Source organism: Vombatus ursinus, unplaced genomic scaffold, assembly GCF_900497805.2.
Source record: "Vombatus ursinus unplaced genomic scaffold, bare-nosed wombat genome assembly UNPS02014841.1, whole genome shotgun sequence".
Taxonomy (NCBI): Eukaryota; Metazoa; Chordata; class Mammalia; order Diprotodontia; family Vombatidae; genus Vombatus; species Vombatus ursinus.
In genome coordinates this window covers 21,774,506-21,796,824 of record NW_020954619.1, presented here as the reverse complement: position 1 = coordinate 21,796,824, position 22,319 = coordinate 21,774,506, and the positions used below count along the sequence as shown (strand labels likewise).

General features: G+C 41.8%; 1 protein-coding gene across 2 annotated transcripts in view; it reads left to right on the top strand.

Annotated features, from left to right (window-relative positions):
- Positions 1-22,319, top strand: part of FAM167A (family with sequence similarity 167 member A) — a 54,148-nt gene that overhangs the window by 26,246 nt on the left and 5,583 nt on the right. The window contains exon 2 of one of the 2 annotated variants that reach the window (XM_027840246.1): positions 6,976-7,505. In XM_027840246.1, the coding sequence (XP_027696047.1) occupies positions 7,131-7,505 (375 nt within the window). In that variant the 5' untranslated portion in view covers positions 6,976-7,130. Of the gene's footprint in view, positions 1-6,723; positions 7,506-22,319 lie in introns of those variants that run through there. The other variant, XM_027840245.1, reaches the window with a different exon arrangement.

Genomic DNA, 22,319 nt, shown 5'->3' with positions numbered 1-22,319 from the left:
TGAATGAGTTTTGGTACTTGAATTGATGAAACACTATTGTGCTCTAGGAAATGAACAAAGAGATGATTTCAAAGAGACATGGAAAGACTTGTATGAACTGATGAAAGAAGCAAAACCAAAAATGATTTATATTATCACATTAGTATTATAAAAATGAACAATTTTGAAGACTTTTGAGCAGAACCAGGAGAACAATTTATGCAATAACAACACTTTGCAAACAACTTTGCAAAAACAAAAAACAAAAAGGGGCAGCTAGGTGGCGTAGTGGATCTCTATCCACACCAGGCTTGGAGACAGGAGGACCTGAGTTCAAATGTGGCCTCAGACACATAACACTTACTAGCAGTGTGACCCTGGGCAAGTCACTTAACCTTGATTGCCTCACCCCAAAAAAACAAAAAAAAAATGAAAACAAACAACTTTGAAAGCTGTAAGACCTATAAATCAGTATAATGACCACTCATGATTCCAGAGGATCAATGATCAGACATGCTATTACAGAGAGGTGATGGATTTAGGGCACAGAATGAGACATAAAACTTTTGTTATAATGTTTGTTTTCTTCCTTTTTATAATAGATTGGGGGATGGGAGGAAGAGGAAAATAGATTTCTGTTCATTAAAACAAAAATAAAGATGCAGGGGAATGTTAAATTCATCTATTCACTTGACAAGTATTTATTAAACAACTAACAGGTGCAGAATTATGGGCTAGTTCCCGAGAGCAGGGGGAAGGGACGGGGAGGGGAGATAGAAGGTTTGACTCTGACCTAGTGCCTAACTTTGTGGGATTAGCAGTCCAGTAACCTGAAACAGGCTACAAGGAAACTTGTAGCAGCTTTTCTGTTGTTGGTGAGTCATGTCTGACTCTTTGTGACTCCATTTGAGGTTTTCTTGGCAAAGATACTGGAGTGGTTTGCCATTTCCTTTTCCAACTTATTTTACAGATGAGGAAACTGAGGCAAACAGCATTAAATGATTTGCCTAGGGTCACAGAGCTAGTGAGTATTTGAGACTGCATTTGAACTCAGGTCTTCCTGGCTCCAGGGCTAGAATTCTATCCACTGTGCCACCTAACTGCCCTAGCAACTCTGGTGGAATCTGAACCCACAACTTGAGTTTCTGTGGAGGTCAGTAAATACAGGCACTTAAACATTTATGGAATTTGATTGAATTTATGGTAAAAGGTATGATAAGTATTTTTGATATTAGCTTACATTTATGTAATGAGTCCTCAATACGCATATACATTTTTATTGATTTAACTTTTACATTTTCAGCTTTCAAAATGTGGGATTCATTTTTTATAAGTGTATTTGATTCTGCCAGCCACCTGTGAGGTAGGTAACCTAGTCCACTCATTTGGTAGCTAAGGGCACTGAAATTCAGAGTGACTTGCTGAAGGGTCATCCCATTAAGAAGTGGTAGACTCAGGACTCCAACCCCAATTCTTCCCCCACCCCCACCACCCCCAGACTGTGTAAGCTCTGGTTTCTACATGACTCTCTTGGCCCAAAGATCCTCTTTTTTGATGGATGGCTCATTGTGCTTTTTCTCCCCATCTGTAGCCACCCACTCAGTTCCTGAGGCATGAGGCTCATATTCTTCCCTTGAAACACATCTGGCCTTAGATTAGTGGGTAGGAGCCCACTCTAGCCTTCAGGCCCAAGAGTGTTTATGTGATTCAACTGAATTCCCTTTGCCTTCTATCATTGCAGAAATTCTAGTCTAGCCTTGTTCACATACCTAGACAGTTTCAGAGGAGAGTCAAGTGCTCTCACTGTGTTTACTCCCCTTAATGATCTGGGCACCAGAAGATTAATACCAATGAATTCTACTCAGCAGATTCTATTACAACTCATTTCACCTGACCCTCAGAGAGATTTCAACAAATGTTCACCCCAGAAGGGTGCTAAGGGTAATCCTGGGCAAATCATTTAATCTCTCTCTTCCTGTTTGCTCATCTGTAAAATGGGGATAATTAATAATAGCATCTACCTCCCAAGGTCGTTGTGAAGATCAAATGAAATAATATTTGTAAAGAGTTTTGCAAACCTGAGAGCACTATATAAATGCTTGTTATTGTCCAAGGTCAAATAGCAAGTATGTGTTCATAGGCAATACTTGAACTCGGGTCTTCCTGATTCTGAGGCTGGCTTTCTCAACACTGCCTCTCATTGATACTATTATCTACGGATAAAAATGGATATTATTAAAAAATGTATCATATCTTCAAAGCCATCCACAGATTTTCAAAGGCACTTTCTCATATGATTCTCATAAACCTAAGAGGAAACTGAGGCTCAGAGATATTACCATATAAATAAAATTGCTTGACTTAGAAGTTTGTAGATCTGTCACCCAATCTGCCTAGGGTTTCCTAGGAAAGATCTGAAGGAGCCCCAGGGTATAGATATTAATAACAAATGGATCAGTAACCAGGATTGACACTCAGAGCCCCAGAGTGGCTCAGTCTGTTCCTGAGCTACTATGTCTGCACCTCTCAATGCCTTACAGAATTTGAATTCAGAAAGACAGGCACCCTGCCAACTGAGTGTCACAGTTAGAAGCCAATAATGAATGGACAGCTCTCTCCCTCTCTTGGCTTCTCCCAGACACAGAGGGACAGTAACAACCCACTCCCGAGGAGCACTGTGGGGAAGCCACTCAGACTATGAGATCTGTGGAGATTCCAACAACATACTTCTTTGCTTCCCACTCACTCTCTGTGGGGATGTGTAAAGTGCACTTGACTGCATCTCAACTTCCATTCTTCTTTATCTCTTCACAAAAGGGGAACAAAGCCTATCCTACATTTAAAAAAAATTTAAATCACATCTTCAAAGGGATTTGGTAGAAATAATTACAGTTAAAAAAAAGAAATAATTACAGTTATGACTTCAGTGTTATGGAGCCCCCGTGGGAGTTGAGTAGCTAACACACACAGTGAGTAACTCCACCCACTACATCCTGTAAGGCTTCAAGGAAAGATTTGGGCAAAGGCAGGGAATGATTGGGAGATGCTCTAGAAGAAGGTCTTCTTTTCTTTTGGATTGAGGAGTATTCTGGTTTTAAAATGTCCTTAGCCTTGGGGGCAGCTAGGTGGTGCAGTGGATAGAGCTCTGTCCTTGGAGTCAGGAGGATCTGAGTTCACATCCGGCCTCAGACACATAACACTTACTCGCTGTGTGACCCCAGGTAAGTCACTTAACCCCATTGCCTAACCAAAAAAAAAAAAGAAGGCAAAATGTCCTGAGCCACTGCTATGGTAGTGGTAAAAGCAGCTGGAGTTTTGTACCAAAGTGCAGAAATTTAGAGGTACTTGTAGAGTCTCAGCAGTTAGGAACAGTTGAACTTGGTGTTGAGGTCTAGATGCTAGGGGTGCTGGGACCCCAAAATCATGGCACATGGGTCCTGCCCGAAAAAATTCGACCCAAGCCTTCTTTCAGCCAAAGACCAAGTTTATTAAAGATGAGCCATATAGGCCAGACTCTTAAGGAGTCTGAACATTTGTGACACCTGTAAGGATGAGCAGGCATGAGGAAGTCTCAGCCCCTAAATGGCGCCCAGGATGGATCTTACATACAGAAAGACCATGGGAGGGATCCAGGAGCAGCCAAGCAGCCCAGAGTGACTGGGGGTGGGGGGCTTGGAGAAGGGGTATCCTGATGGTAGCGACCCGTACTGGAGGAGGAGTTTGGGGAGGATCTTGAAGCTGGGGTGACTGGGGGTGGGTCCTGGGAGAATCTCGATGGGAGTGTCTGGGAGGCCAAATGGGTCGGACAAGATCAAGGATGGGAAGTATAATACAGGGTCACCAGGCCAGCAATAGACAATGAAGAGGTAGGCTTAACTAGGGTAACAAAGAATTGGGAGGTGGGGCGCAGGTGCCAAGGAAGAGCCAATTAACAGGAATGAGAGTAACCTCAGGGGACTTCTAGACTTCCCCAACCAGGTAAAAGTTCAAATAAGGTTCAAAGAAGGGGTTTTTGGGGGGGAATGTCTTGGGCCCATACCCCATCATTGGCACTTGATTAGGAAGAAGTAGTTAGTTAAAATAGCAAGCTACCATCCTTGCCTGCCCCGCTAAAGTCATACCTTGGGCTGACTCTTCTTAAGCTGCCCTCCCTCCCCATTGCTGCCTAATATTTGTCTTATTGTGTGCTGGGGTCCTGAATGCTCCCATTTCCAAAGGGTTCTGTGTCCGAAGGTTGAGGTCTCCTTGTCTCCAAAGGCATCTGTGTTAAATCTATTTGTACTACTTGTCCAGGTGAGAGAAATGCTAGTTATATCTCTAAAAAGACCTCATATTTATGTAACACTTTGTGGTTTCCAAAGGGCTTTCTGCTTAACAACCTTGTAGAGTAATATTATATTATTATCCCGATTTTACAGGTTAAGCAAACTGAGACCCAAAGAGGTTAAAGTGAATTGTTCAAACACGCTGGTATTTATATGGCAGAGACAGGACTTTGAGCCCAGGTGTTCTGATTTCAAAGTCCAATGTTCTCTTTACTACATCCCTCAGATACCCTGAATTTGTCCAGATGGCAGAATGTACTCCTTTTAAATTGGACAGAAACAAAAAAAAATCCCAGATCTACTGGGGAGAACTCAGAGCAAGAGGTAGGGTGCAGAGAGGGGGAAGGAATGTTAAGAAAGTCTTGAGGTTCTGTCTTCAGGTAGGTGATTGTATTAGCTATCAGGAAAAAGGGTTGTTTGGTCTTGTCATGAGAGCCTACAGACAAAGGACATCCATAGCCCAATGTTCCTGTTACTATGACAAAGCTCTCCTCATGATCCACTCTATTATCTCCTGTTTTAATTTCATCCCATTTCTTCTTGCTCAAAGACAAAATAGGGGGATGAGATTCTGAACGCCTAGGCCCTCTACTTGGTTTAATTATGGACCAGAGACAGGCTCACATTCCTGTTTTGTGTACTGGCCTCCCATGCTACAAAATAGGAATCAAATCTATCCTTCCTGGCACCCTGGCCAAGACCTAAAGAGGACAAATGAGATCACCCAAACAAAGTGCCCTGCAGAAAGGTTCTGCAAAGGTAAACACAGAAATTGCCTCCTGAATAGGTGAGTCACAATTATTCTGGGTAGCAGTAAACTCCTGAGTACATTCAACTCTTTCTCCCTATGGCTGAAAACACCTCCTCCTTTTCCTTAGCAGAAGACAGGCCAGAACAAGGTGATGCCTCCAGGCATGTGCTGGAGCCAGCTCCAACTGGCTTGGAGCTGATTGTTAAATGTTCAGTGTGAACATTACACCTCAGAAATCAGCAAATGCTGCAAACCAGGGTTTGATTTAGTGTTTCCTTGATTGTCTAGACGTAAGAAAGTGACAGAAAACTTGTCAATAATGCAAATTAAACTTATAAGTGTGCTCCCCATCTTATGGTTTGCTTATGTTTCTCCCCCAGAGGCAGATTGTTTTACGGAAGCTCACACCTACTTGCCACAGATAATTGGTAGGAGGTGGGAAGTGAAAAATGCCTAGCATCAACAATAACCTTATGAAGCAGACAATACCATAGTCCAACAAACATGTATTTAGCACCCACCTGTGCAGAGCACTGAGTTGCTGCAGGGGGGTGAGGTACAAAACTTCAAAAAGACATACTCCCTGCTTCCTGGGACTCAGTCTGGCAGGCAGATGAGACATCAGCACAGAGAACTGTAATACACAATGTTAAATGACAAATGCACTACAAAGGTGCAAAACAAAGCTTGATCTGAGGTTGGAGGGGGACCCATGGCCCTCAGGATGATACAGGAAAGCTTCCTAGAAAAGGAGGCATTTTAGCTGAAAGTGTAAAGGATGGATAGAGATTCAGCAGAGAAAGATGGGGAAGGACATTGCAGCCATGGGGGAAAGTGTGAGCCAAGGCACAGGGGTGCTAAGAGAGGTCATATTTGGGTGCAGGGCTGGAGTTCTTAACCTTTTTTATGTCATGGACCCCTTTGGCAGTTTGGTGAAGTCCATGGGAACCCCTTCTCAGAATAATGTTTGTTGCTTACGTTCATAACTGAAGGAAATGCTAAATTTCAATTCAAAGTTAGTGAAAATACAGCTATATTTTTCCCATTCAAATTTGCAGGATCCCCCTCCTTGAAATCTGGTCCATGAACCCCACATTAAAAACCACTGATGAATAAAGTTAGTTTGGCTGAGAGTAATATGGGATAGGGCATATCCATGGACAAGTGAATGGGTGAGTGGATGGATGAATGAATAAATGAACGAATTTTTAAAAAGCTCTTATTCAGTGCTTCCTAGGTGCCAGTTGCTGCCCTAAGTGCTAGGATACCAATATAAGAATCAAGACAGTTCTTGCTTTCAAGGAGCTTACATTCTAACAGAAGAAGACAACACATATAGGAGAGTGGTGTCCAGGGAGGGATGTTTTGGTCCCTCGTGTCATAGACATGATGAGTGGAGTCATAAAGTAATTAATTCACATGTCCTTTCTAGGAATAGGTGGGTTGATTTGATTACTACGAGGTACCTCTTAGAATAGCATAAATCTTGAATTGTTACCTTTGTACCAGCATCCCAGGAACCTTTCTGTTAAACTCTTGAGCTCCTGCGTTAGCACTGGAGCCACTGCTTAACCTGCATACTCACTCCTGTGCCCCAGGCACTAGGCACCTTAGCAGAGCTTCCTGCCTGGCACTAGGGAGCCTCCTGCTTATTCTTCAGCACATGCCCAGCTTCTGCCTACAGAGATAGAGAGGGCTTGCTTTTCAACACTGCCTGGTACTCTGCTTACCCTTTCTGGGTCTTCTTGGCAAAGATTTCCTCCAGAGACTCCTGCTTACTCTTGTCTGTTCCTGCCCCTTTGCATAGTATGGAACCATCAAGACTCCAAGAATGATATTAAACCTGAGACCAACCCAGCCACATTTCTGAAGGGGAGTTGCATTGTGTTGTGTCATTGTGCTTTTCTTTGTTGGTTCCAGGGGCCAGCAGCAACACGGTCCTGTGGATCCTCCATACCATCACCCAGGCAATGACCTCAAGAGCCTGGGGCTAAAGAGGAGGGAGAAGAGGAGGAGAGGAACTGCACTGTGCTGCCAGCAACCCTCGATGCTTTGGGGAACCAGGAGGTTGTAGGATGGCTACACCTCAGATCCACATAGAAGAAGTGGCAGGTGGAGAAGGAGGGTACTTAGGGGCAACCCCTCCTCCTGATGACCACCTTCTGAGCCTGAAAGTCCTCACAGAGAAACTGAGGCTGCAGACTCGGAGGCCTTCCTACCTGGAATGGCAGGCCAAGCTCGAGGAGCAGACATGGAATTTCCCCAGGTCTACTGATGAGCAGGAGGGGAAAGAACCAAGGAAATCCAGAGAAGAGGAATTGCCTCCCCTGAGAAAGTTACAACAGCAGCTACATGAAAGTAACAGCCAGGACCCGCCACCTCTGACTCCTAGAAAATTGGATAGCTTTGAGAGCATTGATGAGGCTTTGCATTGGCTAAGGAAGGAACTGGTGAGTGCTTTACCTTTCAAACCCTTTTAGGAAAAGAAAAGATGTTGGCTCCATTCATTCTCAACCTAAAAAATGAATGAATAAATAAATGGATGCCTATCATGTTCCTTTTATATGAGGGGGAAAATGATAACTTTCAAATTGAACAAGTCACTTAGGATGGTATATCCACATCTATGAAAATAGAGAAGACAAGTTCATTTGCACCCATTTTTGTTCTGTCTGAAGCAGAATTATGTAGCGAGCTGTTTGTCTTTAGTAATTCCTTTACCTGTCCTTTAGCTCTCCCTCCTCCCATCTCTATTTTCTAGAAATCAGGGTTACCTAGTGTCCTTGTAAAACTCTGTCTCTTTGGTGACAGTGACTCTGTCCCTCCCTTTACCCCCCTCCCCACAGCCAGCCTCCTCTCTTCCTCTCCTTCCTCCAAAATTTTACCCTTCCCCCCTGTCCAACCCCTTTAGGGTGACTGTGATGATAGTGAAAAAGTATGGTGGAAAGAGCATAGAAGTTGGATTTGGAAGACTTGTGTTCAAGGGAAACAGTGTGGTATAGTGGAAAGAATGCTGGATTCAAATCCACACTCTGTTCCTTATTACTTGTGTGTCTTTGGTCAAGTCTCCTAATCTTTCTAGATCCCAGTTCCGAATCAAATGAGAGGGTTGGGGACTAGAGGACTTCTGATTTTTGTTGTTGCTGAGTTGTTTCAGTCATGTCCAACTCTCTGTGACCCCATTTGGGGTTTTCTTAGCAAAGATACTGAAGTGATTTGCCGTTTCTTTCTCCATCTCATTTTACTGAGGAACTGAGGCAAACAGGGGTAATTCACTTTCCCAGAGTCACACAGCTAGCTAGTAAGTGTCTGGGGTCAGATTTGAACTCAGATCCTCCTGACTCCAGCTCTAGTACTGTATCCAAGTTGCCCAAAGGCAGAGGTTAATTCTTAACCTATGATTTAATGATCCTGACTCCCACTGTGCTGTTGACTAGCTCTGCAACCTTAGGCTTTAGTTGATTAGATGGGGATAACCATTTTTGGACCATTTGCCTATCTCTCAGGGTTGTTGGGAGTCTTATTATTGAGGCCAATCATAAATGAGAAGTGCTTTTGAATGTGTTCTATGAATGAGTTATAATTAACCAGAATACTCTATTCCTCACTCCTGCACCATCACTTTCATTGAGGTTTTCCTGTAGCATTCCAAAGCCAGATAATGATGACTACTTTTATCTGCCAGGGAAAAATTAGAGCTGGTCCTCAATTCAGGCTGAGTAGACAGCTGCTTCCATGGTCTGATTTAAGAAGGTTCTGAAAAACATATTATGTATGGAGCCTTCAACCAGACCAATTAGCTTTCCTGAGGAGCGTTTTAAGCATTGTGTTAACTGGGAGGGAGTAAACCCTTAGGTAACCAAGGCATTAGCAGGGATTAATTTAGCTGATTCACCATAAAACCCTTTTTGTTTTGGGCTTGCTGTTGAAAATCCTGCCTGCTTTATGTCTGAGTATGCAAAGCTTAATGAACAGGGAGGTGAATCTCTCTGTAAGTTTCACTGGTACTTGGGTTCTCTCATATTTTTTTTGGACTGGACCTGTGATTTCACTTGTGTAGGGACCTCCTGATACCAATATAGGTCTGAAACTAGTCTCTCATGTACTTTTTTAAAAGAGTTGCTTAAGGCAGTGAGAGATTGTTACCTGCCATTGGTCACATGGCCACTAGTTTTCAGAGGCTGAACCCAGGTCTTCATGAACCCTGAGAGCTACTATCCACCCACTTTCTACTATGCATATTGTTCTCCAGGTATCATTATGAACATTAATTCTCCCTGTAGATGCAGGGGCAGACATAGAGAAGGTATGAGACTGGTCTGAATTTGTACTTACCTCAGGACGCCACATTCCTCATACTGGCTTGTCATTTGTCTCTCTCAATCTCTCTCAAACTAGAGAATAGGCAAAAAAAAAAATCACATTATTTTATAGTCCAGCCCCTTAGGTTCTTGTCCACCATGATTTGATTTTTACATATGAGGTTTTATTTTTAAATTATGTTTTATACCCTCCACAATTCCAAAACATAAGAAGCCAAAACCTGCTTTCTGAGGCTTTGAGGGAGAGAAGGATGGAGAGTCAGGGGTCTGGGTTCCGGACCCAGCTTTACCACTAACTATCTATATGAATTTGGGCAGGTCACAAACTCTCTGAGCCCCAAGTTTTCTCTTTTGCAAAATGAAGAGTTAGATCAGAATGATTATTTCTAAGATACTTTCTAGTTTTAACATTTTCCAATTAATAGCCCAGATGAATTCTCCACCCAAGTGTAAACCTACAAAGTAACTTTTAATATGTGCAGGCTGATTTCACCTCCAAACTTCAGATCCACGTGCTGGAAAATTGGACTTTATATTAGGTTGTTCCCTGCAAATATACAGGAGATAAACTGGAGGAGAAAACAACTTGAAAGTTTTCTAAGTGACTGAAGAAAGTCAAACCTTAGGTGACTATAGGTAATTCCTGATATGGAACAGCTGTGGATGGATAGCTAGATAAATAGATAGATACATACATACATATGTACATAATTGATGATGTAATCTTAGATAGAAAAAAAAAACTCTGTTTATACCTTTGCAGTCTGAATCAGTTCAAAGATATGATCCTCATGGAAAGGCCAGAGTATTTGTAAGCATTAAATTATGATGCCTCTTTTGTGAAACTATGAATATCATCAAATCTATGCTTCTCTTTTCCTGTTTACTCTCTGGAAACATATGGGTAGCTAGGTGGCAAAGCAAATAGAGTACCCAGCCTGGAGTCTCAAACACCTGGGTTCAGATTTGGTCTCAGATACTTACTAGCTATTGTGACCCTGGAGAGGTCAGTTAGTTCTCTTTGCCTCAGTTTCTTCAGCTGTAAAATGAGCCAGAGAAGGAAACGGCAAACCACTCCAGCATATTTGCTAAGAAAACCCCAAATGGGGTCATAAAGAGTCAGACACAACTGAAATGACTGAACAACAACACACCACAACTTTGGAAACATATAGCCTCCCTAGAATCCAACTTAGGCAGAAGTAGAATGGTCTAGGGTGTTGGTAATATCTAAATGAGAAAAATCACTGAGGAAATCCTAGCCCTCTCTACAAATGGCTGGCCTTCTTTTGCTTCTTTTGGCTTCCTTCTTAGTGGGTCTACTACAAAAGTTACTCTCTGGATAGACTGAGCTAAGCTCAGTAAAGCTCAGCATTCTGCCCTTTCATGATGTGAGTGCAAAGATTCCCCCCTGCCCCCAACAAATCCACCTTTCCTCCATGTCTGAGTACACTTGCCCTATGGCCCAGCCCCTCTTCACCTCCTTTAGGTAATATTTGTAAAGTGCTTGCCACTTTAGGTACACGGTAGATGCTTAATAAATGCTTGTTGCTTTCCCTTCCTTCACTCCATTCAGGCAACTTTCTCCAAACTATAACTGCTTTGCAGGGGGCATTTGTATAAGAAGGAAAGAGCCTACACATAGATCCTTTGGTTAAGCAAGCCAATGCTGAAAGAAATCTTTCAAGTAATCACATGTTGATTTAGCATAGCCACTACTTAAATATGGTTTGTGACATTTTATGGTTAAATTAATTTCAATGAATAAAATGTAGCATTCTCCTCATGACTTAATACTAATCAACCCACCTTTCTCTTCCCTCTATGAACCACCACCCCCTCCCCCATAGAAACAATCTTTCATAGCATATATATAGTTAGGTAAAACAAAACAATATCTTGGCCATGTCTGAGAATATGCCTCCAGTCTATGACCTTTCTACCAAGAAGTATCTTTCTTCCCAAAACACATTCCCCTATGATTTGGGCTCGAAATAGCTAAATATTCTGAATGATTGTTCCTTCTTCCCACTTGTAATTCCAGGATGACTTTCAGTCAATCACAAATCCTCCTATTCAATGGTAGTCTTTTGTTGTTCCTAATACACCTTCCCACCTAACTATTATTTGCCTAAGTTACTGCCAACATCACAGGGACTGAGAGTATATAATTTTCAAAGTACATAGATCACTCCCCACCAAAAAAAAAAAAGATTTTAAAGTCTGCCTACCTTTTCCCCACTTCCCATAAACTCAGGTTCCTGGATAGATAGAACCTAGAAGAAGCTGATGAGACTGATTCAAGAATCAGAATAAATTTAATTTCAGGATGTTTTCCTAACAAGTTCAGAGGAAAGACCTCATTGGACTCCAGCTTCCTCACCTCTAAAATAAGGGGAAGGGGATAGATTATTTTTGAGGACCCTTGTGGCTCTAAAATTCTGTGGAACAGTGGATGAACTCAGAGGTCCCTCTTAGCTCTGACTTCCTGTGTTCTGTGTTCTAAGGTCCCTTTCCAGCTCTGATATTAGGTGGTCTTGTAATTTTTTACTTAATATTTTATTTTTCCCAATTTCAAGTAAAAACAATTTTAATGTTCTTTTTTCAAATTTTGTGTTCCAAATTCTCTCCCTGCTCCCCTTTCCCCTCACTGAGAAGGCAAGCAATTTGACATAGGTTATATATGTGTAGTCATGCGCAACACATTTCCTTGTAAGTCATTCTATGAAAGAAAACATGGACAAAAAAAAATCCAAGAAAAATAAAGAAAGTAAAGAAAAAATATCTTCAATGTGTATCCAAGCTCTGTCAATTCTTTCTCTGGAGATGAACAGCATCTTTCATCATAAGTGCTATAGAACTGTCTTGTATCATTTTATTGCTGAGAATAGCTAAATTATTCATAATAAATCATCATATAATATTGCTGTTATTGTGTACAAAGTTATCCTGGTTCTGCTCATTTCATTTTGCATCAGTTCATGTAAGTCTTTCCAGGTTTTTCTGAGAGCATCCTGCTCATCATTTTTTTAAAGTACAATAGTATTCCATCACAATTACAACAATTTGTTCAGCTATTCCCTAATGATGGACATCCCCTCAATTTCCAATTCTTTGTCACCACTAAAAGAACTGCTATAAGTATTTCTATACGTACAGGTCCTTTTCTTTTATGTTTTTTATCTCTTTGGGCTACAGACCCAGTAGTGGTATTGCTTGGTCAAAGGGTATCCATGGTTTTATAGCCCTTTGGGCATAGTTCCAAATTGCTCTCCAGAATGGTTGAATCGGTATACAACTTCACTGATGGTATATTATTGGTTTTTTTCCCCACATCCCCTCCAACATTTGACATTTTTGTTTTCTGTCATATTAGATAATCTGACAGATGTAAGGTAGTAGCTCAGAGTTGTTTTAATTTGCATTTCTCTAATCAATGGTGATATAGAGCATTTTTATATGACTATAGATAGCTTTGATTACTTTGTCTAAAAACTGCTTATTCATATCTATCTTTGATCACTTATCAGTTGAGGAATGGATCTTATTTCTATAAATTTGATTCAGTTTTCTATATATTTACCAAATGAAATCTTTATCAGAGATATTCACTGTAAAATTTTTTTAACAGTAATGATTACCAACTACGTATTTCCCTCCATCCTATTTTCCTCCCATTTATCCTACTCTTTCTCTCCTTTTACCCTGTCCATTCTCAAAAGTGTTTTGTTTCTGACTTTTACCTCCCCCAAACTGCCCTTCCATCTTTCAGCTCTGCCCACTCCCCCGCCCCTGCCCCTTCCTCTCCTACTTTTCTGTATGGTAAGATACAGTTCTACATTCAACTGAGTATGCATATTATTTCCTCATTGAGTCAATTCCAATGAGAGTAAGATTCTTGTGCTCCCCTCCCTCCTTCCTCCATTTCTCACTCCACTGTAACATCTCTTTCAGGCCTCTTTTATGTCAGATAATTTATCCCAATCTACCTCTCCCTTTCCCCTTCTCCCAGTGCATTCTTCTTTCTCATCCCTTAACTTTATTTTTTTAGATAATCATACCATCACATTCAACCCACACCTTTGCTTTCTGTCTATGCCCTAATAATACAAAAGTTTTTAGGAGTTATAAATATCATTTCCCCAGGTAGGAATATAAACAGTTTAACTTTATTGAATCCCTTTTGATTTCTCTTTCCTGTTTACCTTTTTATGTTTCTTTTGAGTCTTGTATTTGAAGTCAAATTTTCTATTCAGTTCTGGTCTTTCATCAGGAATGCTTGAGAGTCCTCTGTTTCATTGAATATCTATTTTTTCCCCTGAAGAATTATACTCACATTTGCTGGGTAGGTGATTCTTAGTTATAATCCTAGCTCTTTTGCCCTCCAGACTATCATATTCCAAGCCCTCCAGTCCTTTAATGTAGAAGCTGCTAAATCTTGTGTTATCCTGAGTGTGGATACATGATTGTTTTCATTTTGGGATCTCTTTCAGGAGGATTCTTTCAATTTCTATCTTGTCCTGTGGTTCTAGAATATCAGGGCAGTTTTCCTTGATAATTTCTTGAAAGATGCTGTCTAAACTCTTTTTTTGATCATAACTTTCAGGTAGTCTGATAATTCTTAAATTATTTCTCCTGGATCTATTTTACAAGTCAGTTGTTTGTCCAGTGAGATAGTTTATATTTTCTCCTGTTTTTTCATTCTTTTGATTTTGTTTGATTGTTTTTGATGTCTCATAGACTCATTAACTTCCACTTGCTCAATTCTAACTTTTAAGGAATTATTTTCTTTTTTGTTTGTTTGTTTGTTTTTTGCTTTTTTGGTGAGGCAATTGGGGTTAAGTGACTTGCCCAAGGTCACACAGCTAGTGAGTGTAATTGTCTGAAGCTAGATTTGAACTCAGGTTCTCCTGATTCCAAGGCCAGTGCTCTATTCACTGCGCCACCTAGCTGCCCCAAGGAATTGTTTTCTTAAGTGAGCTTTTGTACCACCTTTTCCATTTGGCCAATTCTACTTTTTAAGGAGTTCTTCTCTTCAATGAATTTTTTTTCCATTTGACCAATTCTATTTTTCAAGGCATTCTTCTGTTCATTGGACTTTTGTGCCTCTTTTTACCATTTGGGCTATTCTGTTTTGTAAAGTGTTATTTTCTTCAGTATTTTTTTTTGTGCCTTCTTTGCCAAGCTGTTGGCCTTTTTTTTCATGATTTTCTTGCATCACTCTCATTTCTCTTCCCAATTTTCCCTCTACTTCTCTTATTTGATTTTAAAAATCCTTTTTGAGCTCCTCCATGACCTGAGACCAATTCATATTTTCCTTTGAGGCTTCAAATGCAGGAGTTTTGACTTTATTGTCTTCTTCTCAGTGTGTGTTTTGATCTTCCTTGTCACCATAGTAACTTTCTATGGTCAGAATTATTTTCTGTTGTTTGCTCATTTCACAGCCTATTTCTTGACTTTTAATTCTATGCTAACATGGAGCTCTTCTTCCTGATTAGAGGGGGCATTGTCCCAAGCTTCAGGTTTTTTGTTCATTTTTTTCAGAGGTAATTCTGAGAACGTGCAAGTTTTTTGTTCTTCCCAGATGGTATGATTTAGGGAGAGGTGTGTGTGTATGTGTTTACCACTCCCTTGTACTGTGCACTGGTTTGTGAGCTACCACAAGCACTCTTTTCAATCCTGAAACTGTGACCAGGGTTCCTGTTCACCTGTAGCCACAGCCTGCAATGTGCTAGTGCTCCTCCTCACACTGGGACTAAGACCCAGGACTGCAACTCAGATTCAAGTATAGGCAGTACAACAGAGTCCTGCCCTTGGTGCCAGCAAAGGGACCCCTGTAAATCTCCTTCTGACCAATTGTCCAATCCCCTTACCGTCTGTGGGCTGAGAGGTTTGGAAACCACCACTGCTGCCACTGATTCAGTGGGTCCCAAGGCCTGCTCCTGGTTTGCTGGAGCCAGGTCAACCTGGTGTAACAGGCCTTCCCTGCTGAGCTTCTAAGTTGTCTTGGGCTAAGAAAATTGTTTCACACCATCTTTTTGTGGGTTCTGCCACTCTAGAATTTATTTAGAGTCATTATTTAAAACTATTTGGAGGCGCTTGGGGGAGAGCTCAGACCAGTTCTTGGCTTTACCCTACCATCTTGTTTCTGCCTGATTCTGTAAGTTCTAAATGAATTCTTTAGCACCCAAAATTTTGAAATGAGAATAACTCTATCCTGAACTGAATTAACCAAAAGAGCATAACCCTTTCCCTCGGGCTGTGTTTGTGTGTCCATCCATATGCAGAAATCAATCCATATATATATATTGACAAATAGGAATTGCCCAAAGGGAGAGCTCCATTTGGAGGTTAAACAATACTGAGGTTAATTTCAAAGTATTTTAATTTAATGAAAAGCAGTTAGTTAAAAACAAAAAAAAATTAACATTCTTTGAGAGATTTTTATATATAATGAAAAATTCTAAAAATAATTTAATTTAAAAAATTTTGCACTTATTGACTGAATAAAAGGGCTAATATGTGTTTTAAAAACACACAGTCTTTGAGCCAGACCTGTTACTAAAGGTCAGCAGTTATTTAGAATATGTATTGGGGGTAGGGAGGTAATGCAACAGGTGGCATCTGGTAGTCCTTTTTATAAATGGGTATGTTTTTCATGCCAGAACATTCTGCTCTCATGGCATACAGATATTTGGTTTGTGATAAATCAAGTCACCTATGTTATAATGAAGGTGGAACACCTCGAGTCAACAGTAACGATCAACAAACATTTATTAAGCAAGGCACTGCAGATACAAAGGCAAAAGTGAAACAGTCACTGTCCTCAAGGAGCTTAGATTCTAATGGGGGATGCAATATGTGCATATGTAGATATATACAACACACACACACACACACAGAATATTCAATATAGTTTTTCAGGAAAAGTCACCACAAGGAGGGCAGAAAAGGACTTACACAGAAACATAACCATTCATACATTTTGAGTCCTGGCTGACATTACTACCAGGAAGAAAGGCCAATGGTAACGTGAGCCATAGGTGTGCACTATATTTTTGTGTACAGAAGGTGACACTTGAGATGTGTCACAAACTAGGGGTCCAAGAGGCATAGATGAGGCAGAGAATTCCAAGAATAGGGGACAGCCACTGTAAAGGTGTGGCAGGAGAGATAGATCTGTCAGGTATTAGGAACAGTAAGAGGGCCAGTATGTTTGGGCCATGGAATACATGGAGGGGAGTGATGTCCTTGGTAAGACTGGAAACATTCCCAGATGGGACCAGGGTGTAAAGAGCTCAGAAGGAGCCACTGGAGTTTATTGAGGTGAGGGGCCGAGAGGGGTAGATCTACACTTTAGGAAATCACTTGAGTGGATTAGAATGGGGGGTGAGAGGTTCAAAGGAAGGAGATCAGTTAGGCAGGAGGTGATAAGGATCTGAACTAGGGTGGAAGTTGTGTAGAGAAAGGGAGATAGAAAAGACTTGTGGAGAAAGAAACAGCAAGATTTGTCAACTGATTGGATAAGTGAGGTGAGTAAAGTCCGGAATTGAACCTGACTCCAAGGCTGCAGATCTGGGTAACTGGAAGGATATTGGTGCCCTGAATACTAATAGGGAAATTTGGAAGAGGTGTGTCTTTGCAGGGATGGAGAAAATAATGAATTCTGTTCTGGAAAATTGAGTTTTCAAATGCAGGAAATGCAATTTTCAAATCTTGTATAAAGGCTTTGTTCTGGCTCTGCTTTGAACCTACATTTTAAAAATTCAGTAAAATGTGTTAAAAATTAATGTTATCATATTTTAATCTCTGCATCAAGCTTTTCTTTGGATTTGGACAGGTCTCACCTCCTAGGGTTTAGGATCATTTCCAAACTGGATTATTTAGGTATATAGGCCTCAATTGCTAGCTTTTTTATATTAGTAGAAGGATAAAAGATTAGAATCTGAAAAGTCCACTGCATCATTGGTATGTTGTGTCTATGTGGCACTCAACCACTGACTTTACTGAGCTTCTGACTGAACTGACTAGGTAACTTGGTGCAGGCATAGATTACATGCCTGGGACAGACAGTAATTGAATAATCCCATGAAAGAATACTTGATTTGGAGTCAGAGGACCTGGGTTCAAATCCTGCCTTTGGTGTCTACTATCTCTATGACTTTGGGCAAGTTACTTAAGCTCCCTTGGCCTCATTTTACTCATCTGCAAAATGATTGGGTTGGAGCAGCTGGCCTCTGAGATCTTTTCAGGCTCGAGGTCTAGGTGTCTGAGCCTAAGGCTTCTAGATTCAGAAAATTTAGGGCCAGAATAGCTTCTGGTATCATTTAAACACTCTTTCCCAATGGAGGCCTCAAGGCACACAGCCCCACAGGGTCCTTCAATGAACATCCCTACCACGCTCAGTTTTTGTTCTCCTTTGGTTTTCTGTGCCATGGACTCCTTTCGTAGTCTGGTGATGGCTTTTATCAGAATAGTGCTTTTAAATACATAAGTAAAATAAATACATAGGATTACCAGGGGAATCAATTATAATGAAAGACAATTGTTGTTATTGTTGTTTTAAGTTTGCAGACCCTAGATTAAAAACCCTTTGAAATGTCCTCAAGCCTTCACCAGCCTTGCCAATGAAGAAGTTTCTTCTTTGATGGAATATTAGTATAAGATAAGAAAAAGGCGATCTGTAGAATTATGGATACAGAGCTGGAAGGGACCTCAAAGGCAAAGGAGTCAAAACCTCCTCATTTTACAGATGAGAAAACTGAGGCCCAGAGAGATAAAGAGACTTGTCCAAGGTCATGTGGGGGTGACAGAGGCAGAATGTGAACCCAGGTCCAGCTGCTTAGTGCTGTTTCCACCGCCATCTATTAGGAATCTTGTACCGAGACAGTTTTGGGGAGGAGACTAAGGTTTAAGTTCTACAATGGCATTAATTTTACTTCACCAGTAATAGGACGTCTGACCCATGGCTATTCTGATGCCAGAGAGCTTTGACCTCGAGGACCATAAAGCACTGGATTTGGAGTCAGAAGTCTTGGGTTTTAATCATGCCTCTGCACATAATACCCATGTGAACTTGGGAAAGACAGTTCCCCTTCAGCTCCATTCCTCATCTGTAATACGAGGAGATTAAGCTCTCTAAGGGCTCTCTGAGCTTCACCTTCTGTGATCCATTGTTCTTAGGAGCTACAGGCACAATTCTTTGCCAGGCAACTTCAAAGCCATAGCTGGTTCCCCGAAGCTGATTTACAGTCGTGCTATTCCCCCAGACAAACTCTGGGCCTGTGTGAGCAGGTGTTGTGCAATTCTTCATGCTCTAGTCTGCCCAGGTTGCTGGAAAGCATCACTGCGAGCTCTTTGCTCGTCAGTCTTGTCGGGCTTGAGGGTGATGCAGCCAGTGTCAAATAGGGAGTAGGGATGCAGCAGGAGGGCTCCAGCAGGAAGACTACAGAGGAAGGGCAAGGGTGAGAGATGGCTGGACTCTCTGTCCTTGCTCTCCAGCTGAGCCTGGAATCCAGAACATTCATGGAGAGAATTCAATCATCCTTTGGCTCTGGCCTCTGACCAGTCCTGTGTTCATCATCCAGATTCCCACAGGCTTCCTCCCTAAGCAAGTTAGAGTTTAACTCAAAATAAAAGAGGCTCTTCTCTCCTTTTTCTTTGAGCTTGGACCAAAATGGATCTCTTGTCAGAATGATAAAGGGATAGGGGGAGGTGGGAAGAAAGAGAGGGAGAGAGAAAGAGAGAAGAAGAGAAGTGGAAAGGAAGAAAAGAGAAAGAGAAGGGAGGGAGGAAGAAAGAAAGGAAGAGGGTAAGAGAGAGAGAAGGAGGGAGAGGAGGAAAGAGAGTTGGGGAAAGAAGAGGGGAATAGGAGAGAGAGAAGTGGAAATAGAGGCAGAAAGGAAGAGGAAAAAGAGAAGAGAAAGGAGAGAGAGAATGGGAGAGGGGCAATAGGAAGTGAGGGAAGAGAGAGGGAAAGAGAAAAAAGAGGGAGAGAGAGGGAGAAGGGTGATGGGAAGTGAGGGAATAGAGAAGAGAAAGGAGAGAGGGAGGGGGAAGGGAGAGACAGAAAGGGAGAGATAAGGAAAAGGGTAATGGGGACAGAGAGGGGAAGAGGAGGAAGGAGAGAAAGAGGAAGGGAAAGAGGAGAGAGAGGAAAGTAGAGAAGACAGAGGAGGAGAAAGAGAGGGGGAGATAGAGGATGAGGTGAAGAAGGAGAGGGAGAGGAGAAAGCCTTATGATTTCTACATCAGAGATGTCAAACACGTGAGTCCTGACAGAACCAGATTAAAATGTAATTGGGAAATATTTAAGAAAATAAATAAAAATACAACAGAATGTAGATAATGTTAATTCATGGTTTTCTAAATCAATATGCTTCTGCAAGGATCCTTATGTAGGGTTTAGTGGCCCCATTTGTATTTTAGTTTGACACCCCTGGTCTACACGATGCCAAAATATAGATCAAAACTGAGAAAAATAAATAAATCACCCATCCAGATGTTTTGTCCTACACATCTGGCTTTCTAAGGATTTTTTTTTAACCCAGGTGTCTTGAATCATATAGATGCAGGCTCAGAGGGTCTTGAAAGTTTCCAGTAAGATGAAAAGAAGGCCCAGGAAGTTTTCCCCCCACTACTCATTTCTGACAACTATAAAATTCTCCCTGAGGCTATGTCTACATAGTGCCAGACACTTGGATGAAAAGAGGGGGGGAAATCCCCTTGATAGTCTCTTTAGCTTTATTTCTAGAATCTGTTGTGATAGGAGACACATAAGGAGCGGCATTGCTGGGAGCATGAAAACTCACTGAATTTGGAATCAGAGGATGGAGTTTAGAATCTGGCTCTGTTACAACCTATGTGGTCTTGAGTAAGTCACTTAACGTCCTCTTCTGTCAAATGAGCAAGTGGTACTAAATGAGCTCTGCTCCAAGTCTATGATCCTTGATTTGGAAACGGCCCAGAATTAAAAGTCCCAAGATCTGGCTATGCTACTATTAGCTGTATCACTGCTTCCCTCAGAGCCCCACTTTCCGAAAGTCTCAGAGTAGGCTGGACTCTCCAATGAACAACCCATTTCATGTTGAACCCATTCTTCCTCTTAACTTTCTTACTTCTGTCCAGGGTACCACCATCTTCTAGATCCACCATGTTTGCAACATGAGCGTCATCACTCTTAGCCCTCATATCCTGTCAAGTCTTGTGGATTCTACTGCCTCAACATCTCTGGCATTTGACTGCTTTCTGTTCATACAACCACTACTTTTGTTAAGGCCCTCCTCACCTGGACTGTTGCAATAGCCTCCAAACTGGTCTTACTGCTTCCAGTCTCTCTCCTCTCTGATTCATTCTCTACCCAGTTGCCAAACGGATATTCCCAAAGCACATCGATCACCATGTCATTTTCCTGCCCAAAAAGCTTCAGTGGCTCTCTGGTGCCTCCAGGATAAAATACAAACTCCTCTCTTTGGTGTTTAAAGCCCTCCATAATCTGGTCCCAGCCTATTTTTCCTTGTTTCCCTCCCCCCACGTACACACCCTCCACATTCCAGCCAAACTGAACCACTTGCACTTTCCCCAAAGACGGGTTCCCCCATGCCTGTAATATCCTTCCTTCTCACGTCTGTCTTTTGGAACCCTTCTCACTGAAAGTGTGATGTCTTTCCAGAACCCTTTCCTGGTCTTCTCAATTATTAGTGCCTTTCATGAGATGTGTAGTTCACAGAATCACAGAATTTTAGAGTTTGAAGAGATATTTGGGGCTAAAGGTATTCTCTAAAAGGAATCCTTCCTGTAACATACCCAATAAACGGTTGTCCAGGTTCTGATCAAAGACTTCCAGAAAACACTATTCTATTGCAACAGGACTCCTGCCTTAAGATAAGGGGAGAAAATGTCGTTCCACTGTTCCAGGTCCCATGCCTAGTCTCCAGCCTTTCACAGAAAAGGGAGAAACACCATTCCACTGCACCAAGTCTCCAACTTCCTGCTGGAAGAAAAGAATGCCATTCCTTTGGGCACCAGTCTCCTGCCTTTAGAGTAAGGAGAGAAAACTCCAACATGCCGGGTCTCCTGCTGGGTCTTCTGCCTCCCTCACAGAGAAAAGAAACACCAGATTCCTTCCTTCCAGGGAAGAGGAGAAAGGCCATTATATCATATCTTGAGCCTCACCTCTTGTCTTGGAGGACTAACACTATTCCATCAGAATCCCAGAACTTGTCCCCTCACCTGAACTCCTAAGGCCAAACCCCTATGGGCAATGTAATGAAAACCTACCTGAACTGATTGCTCAATGATGAACATGCTTCCCCCATGTTTATACCCTCACCATATTAGTGATTCTGAACCTTGGCTGTCATCAAAACCCCATTCAATCCACACTGCCTAATCCTTTATTCCCATTCCCCTCAACCCAACCCATCCGCCCATCCAAAGCTACTTCCACTGTGCTGTCTGGAATGCCTCTCCGTAGGTAACAGACTTCCTCAAATCTTAATTTTTTTTTCCTTTCCCACTCCTTCCACCTTATGGCTCTCAGAGAAACCTGCCTTCTTCCTGATCACATAGCATCCCTGGCCTTCCTTTCCAGGCCTGGCTGTACTTTCACTTATCCCCCTGACTAACTAGTCGCGGTAGGGGAGTTGGGATATCCCTTCTTCCCATTGCCACGTCCAGGTTGTCCCTCTTCCATCATCACTCAGTAACCTCTCCTCCTTGGGGGTTCATTCAGTCAATGTCTACCACCCAAAGTTCTGGTAGCTATTGTCTGTAGACCTCCAAGTCGCTCCCCTTTCTTCCTCAATGAGTTCAATACTTGACTCACAGACTTTCTCTTCTAATCAGCTCCTGACCACATGCTAAGGAACTTCAACCCTACCTGTTTTCACTCTCACAAACACCCTGACCTCATCATTCCTCAATTTACTCATCTCACACGAAC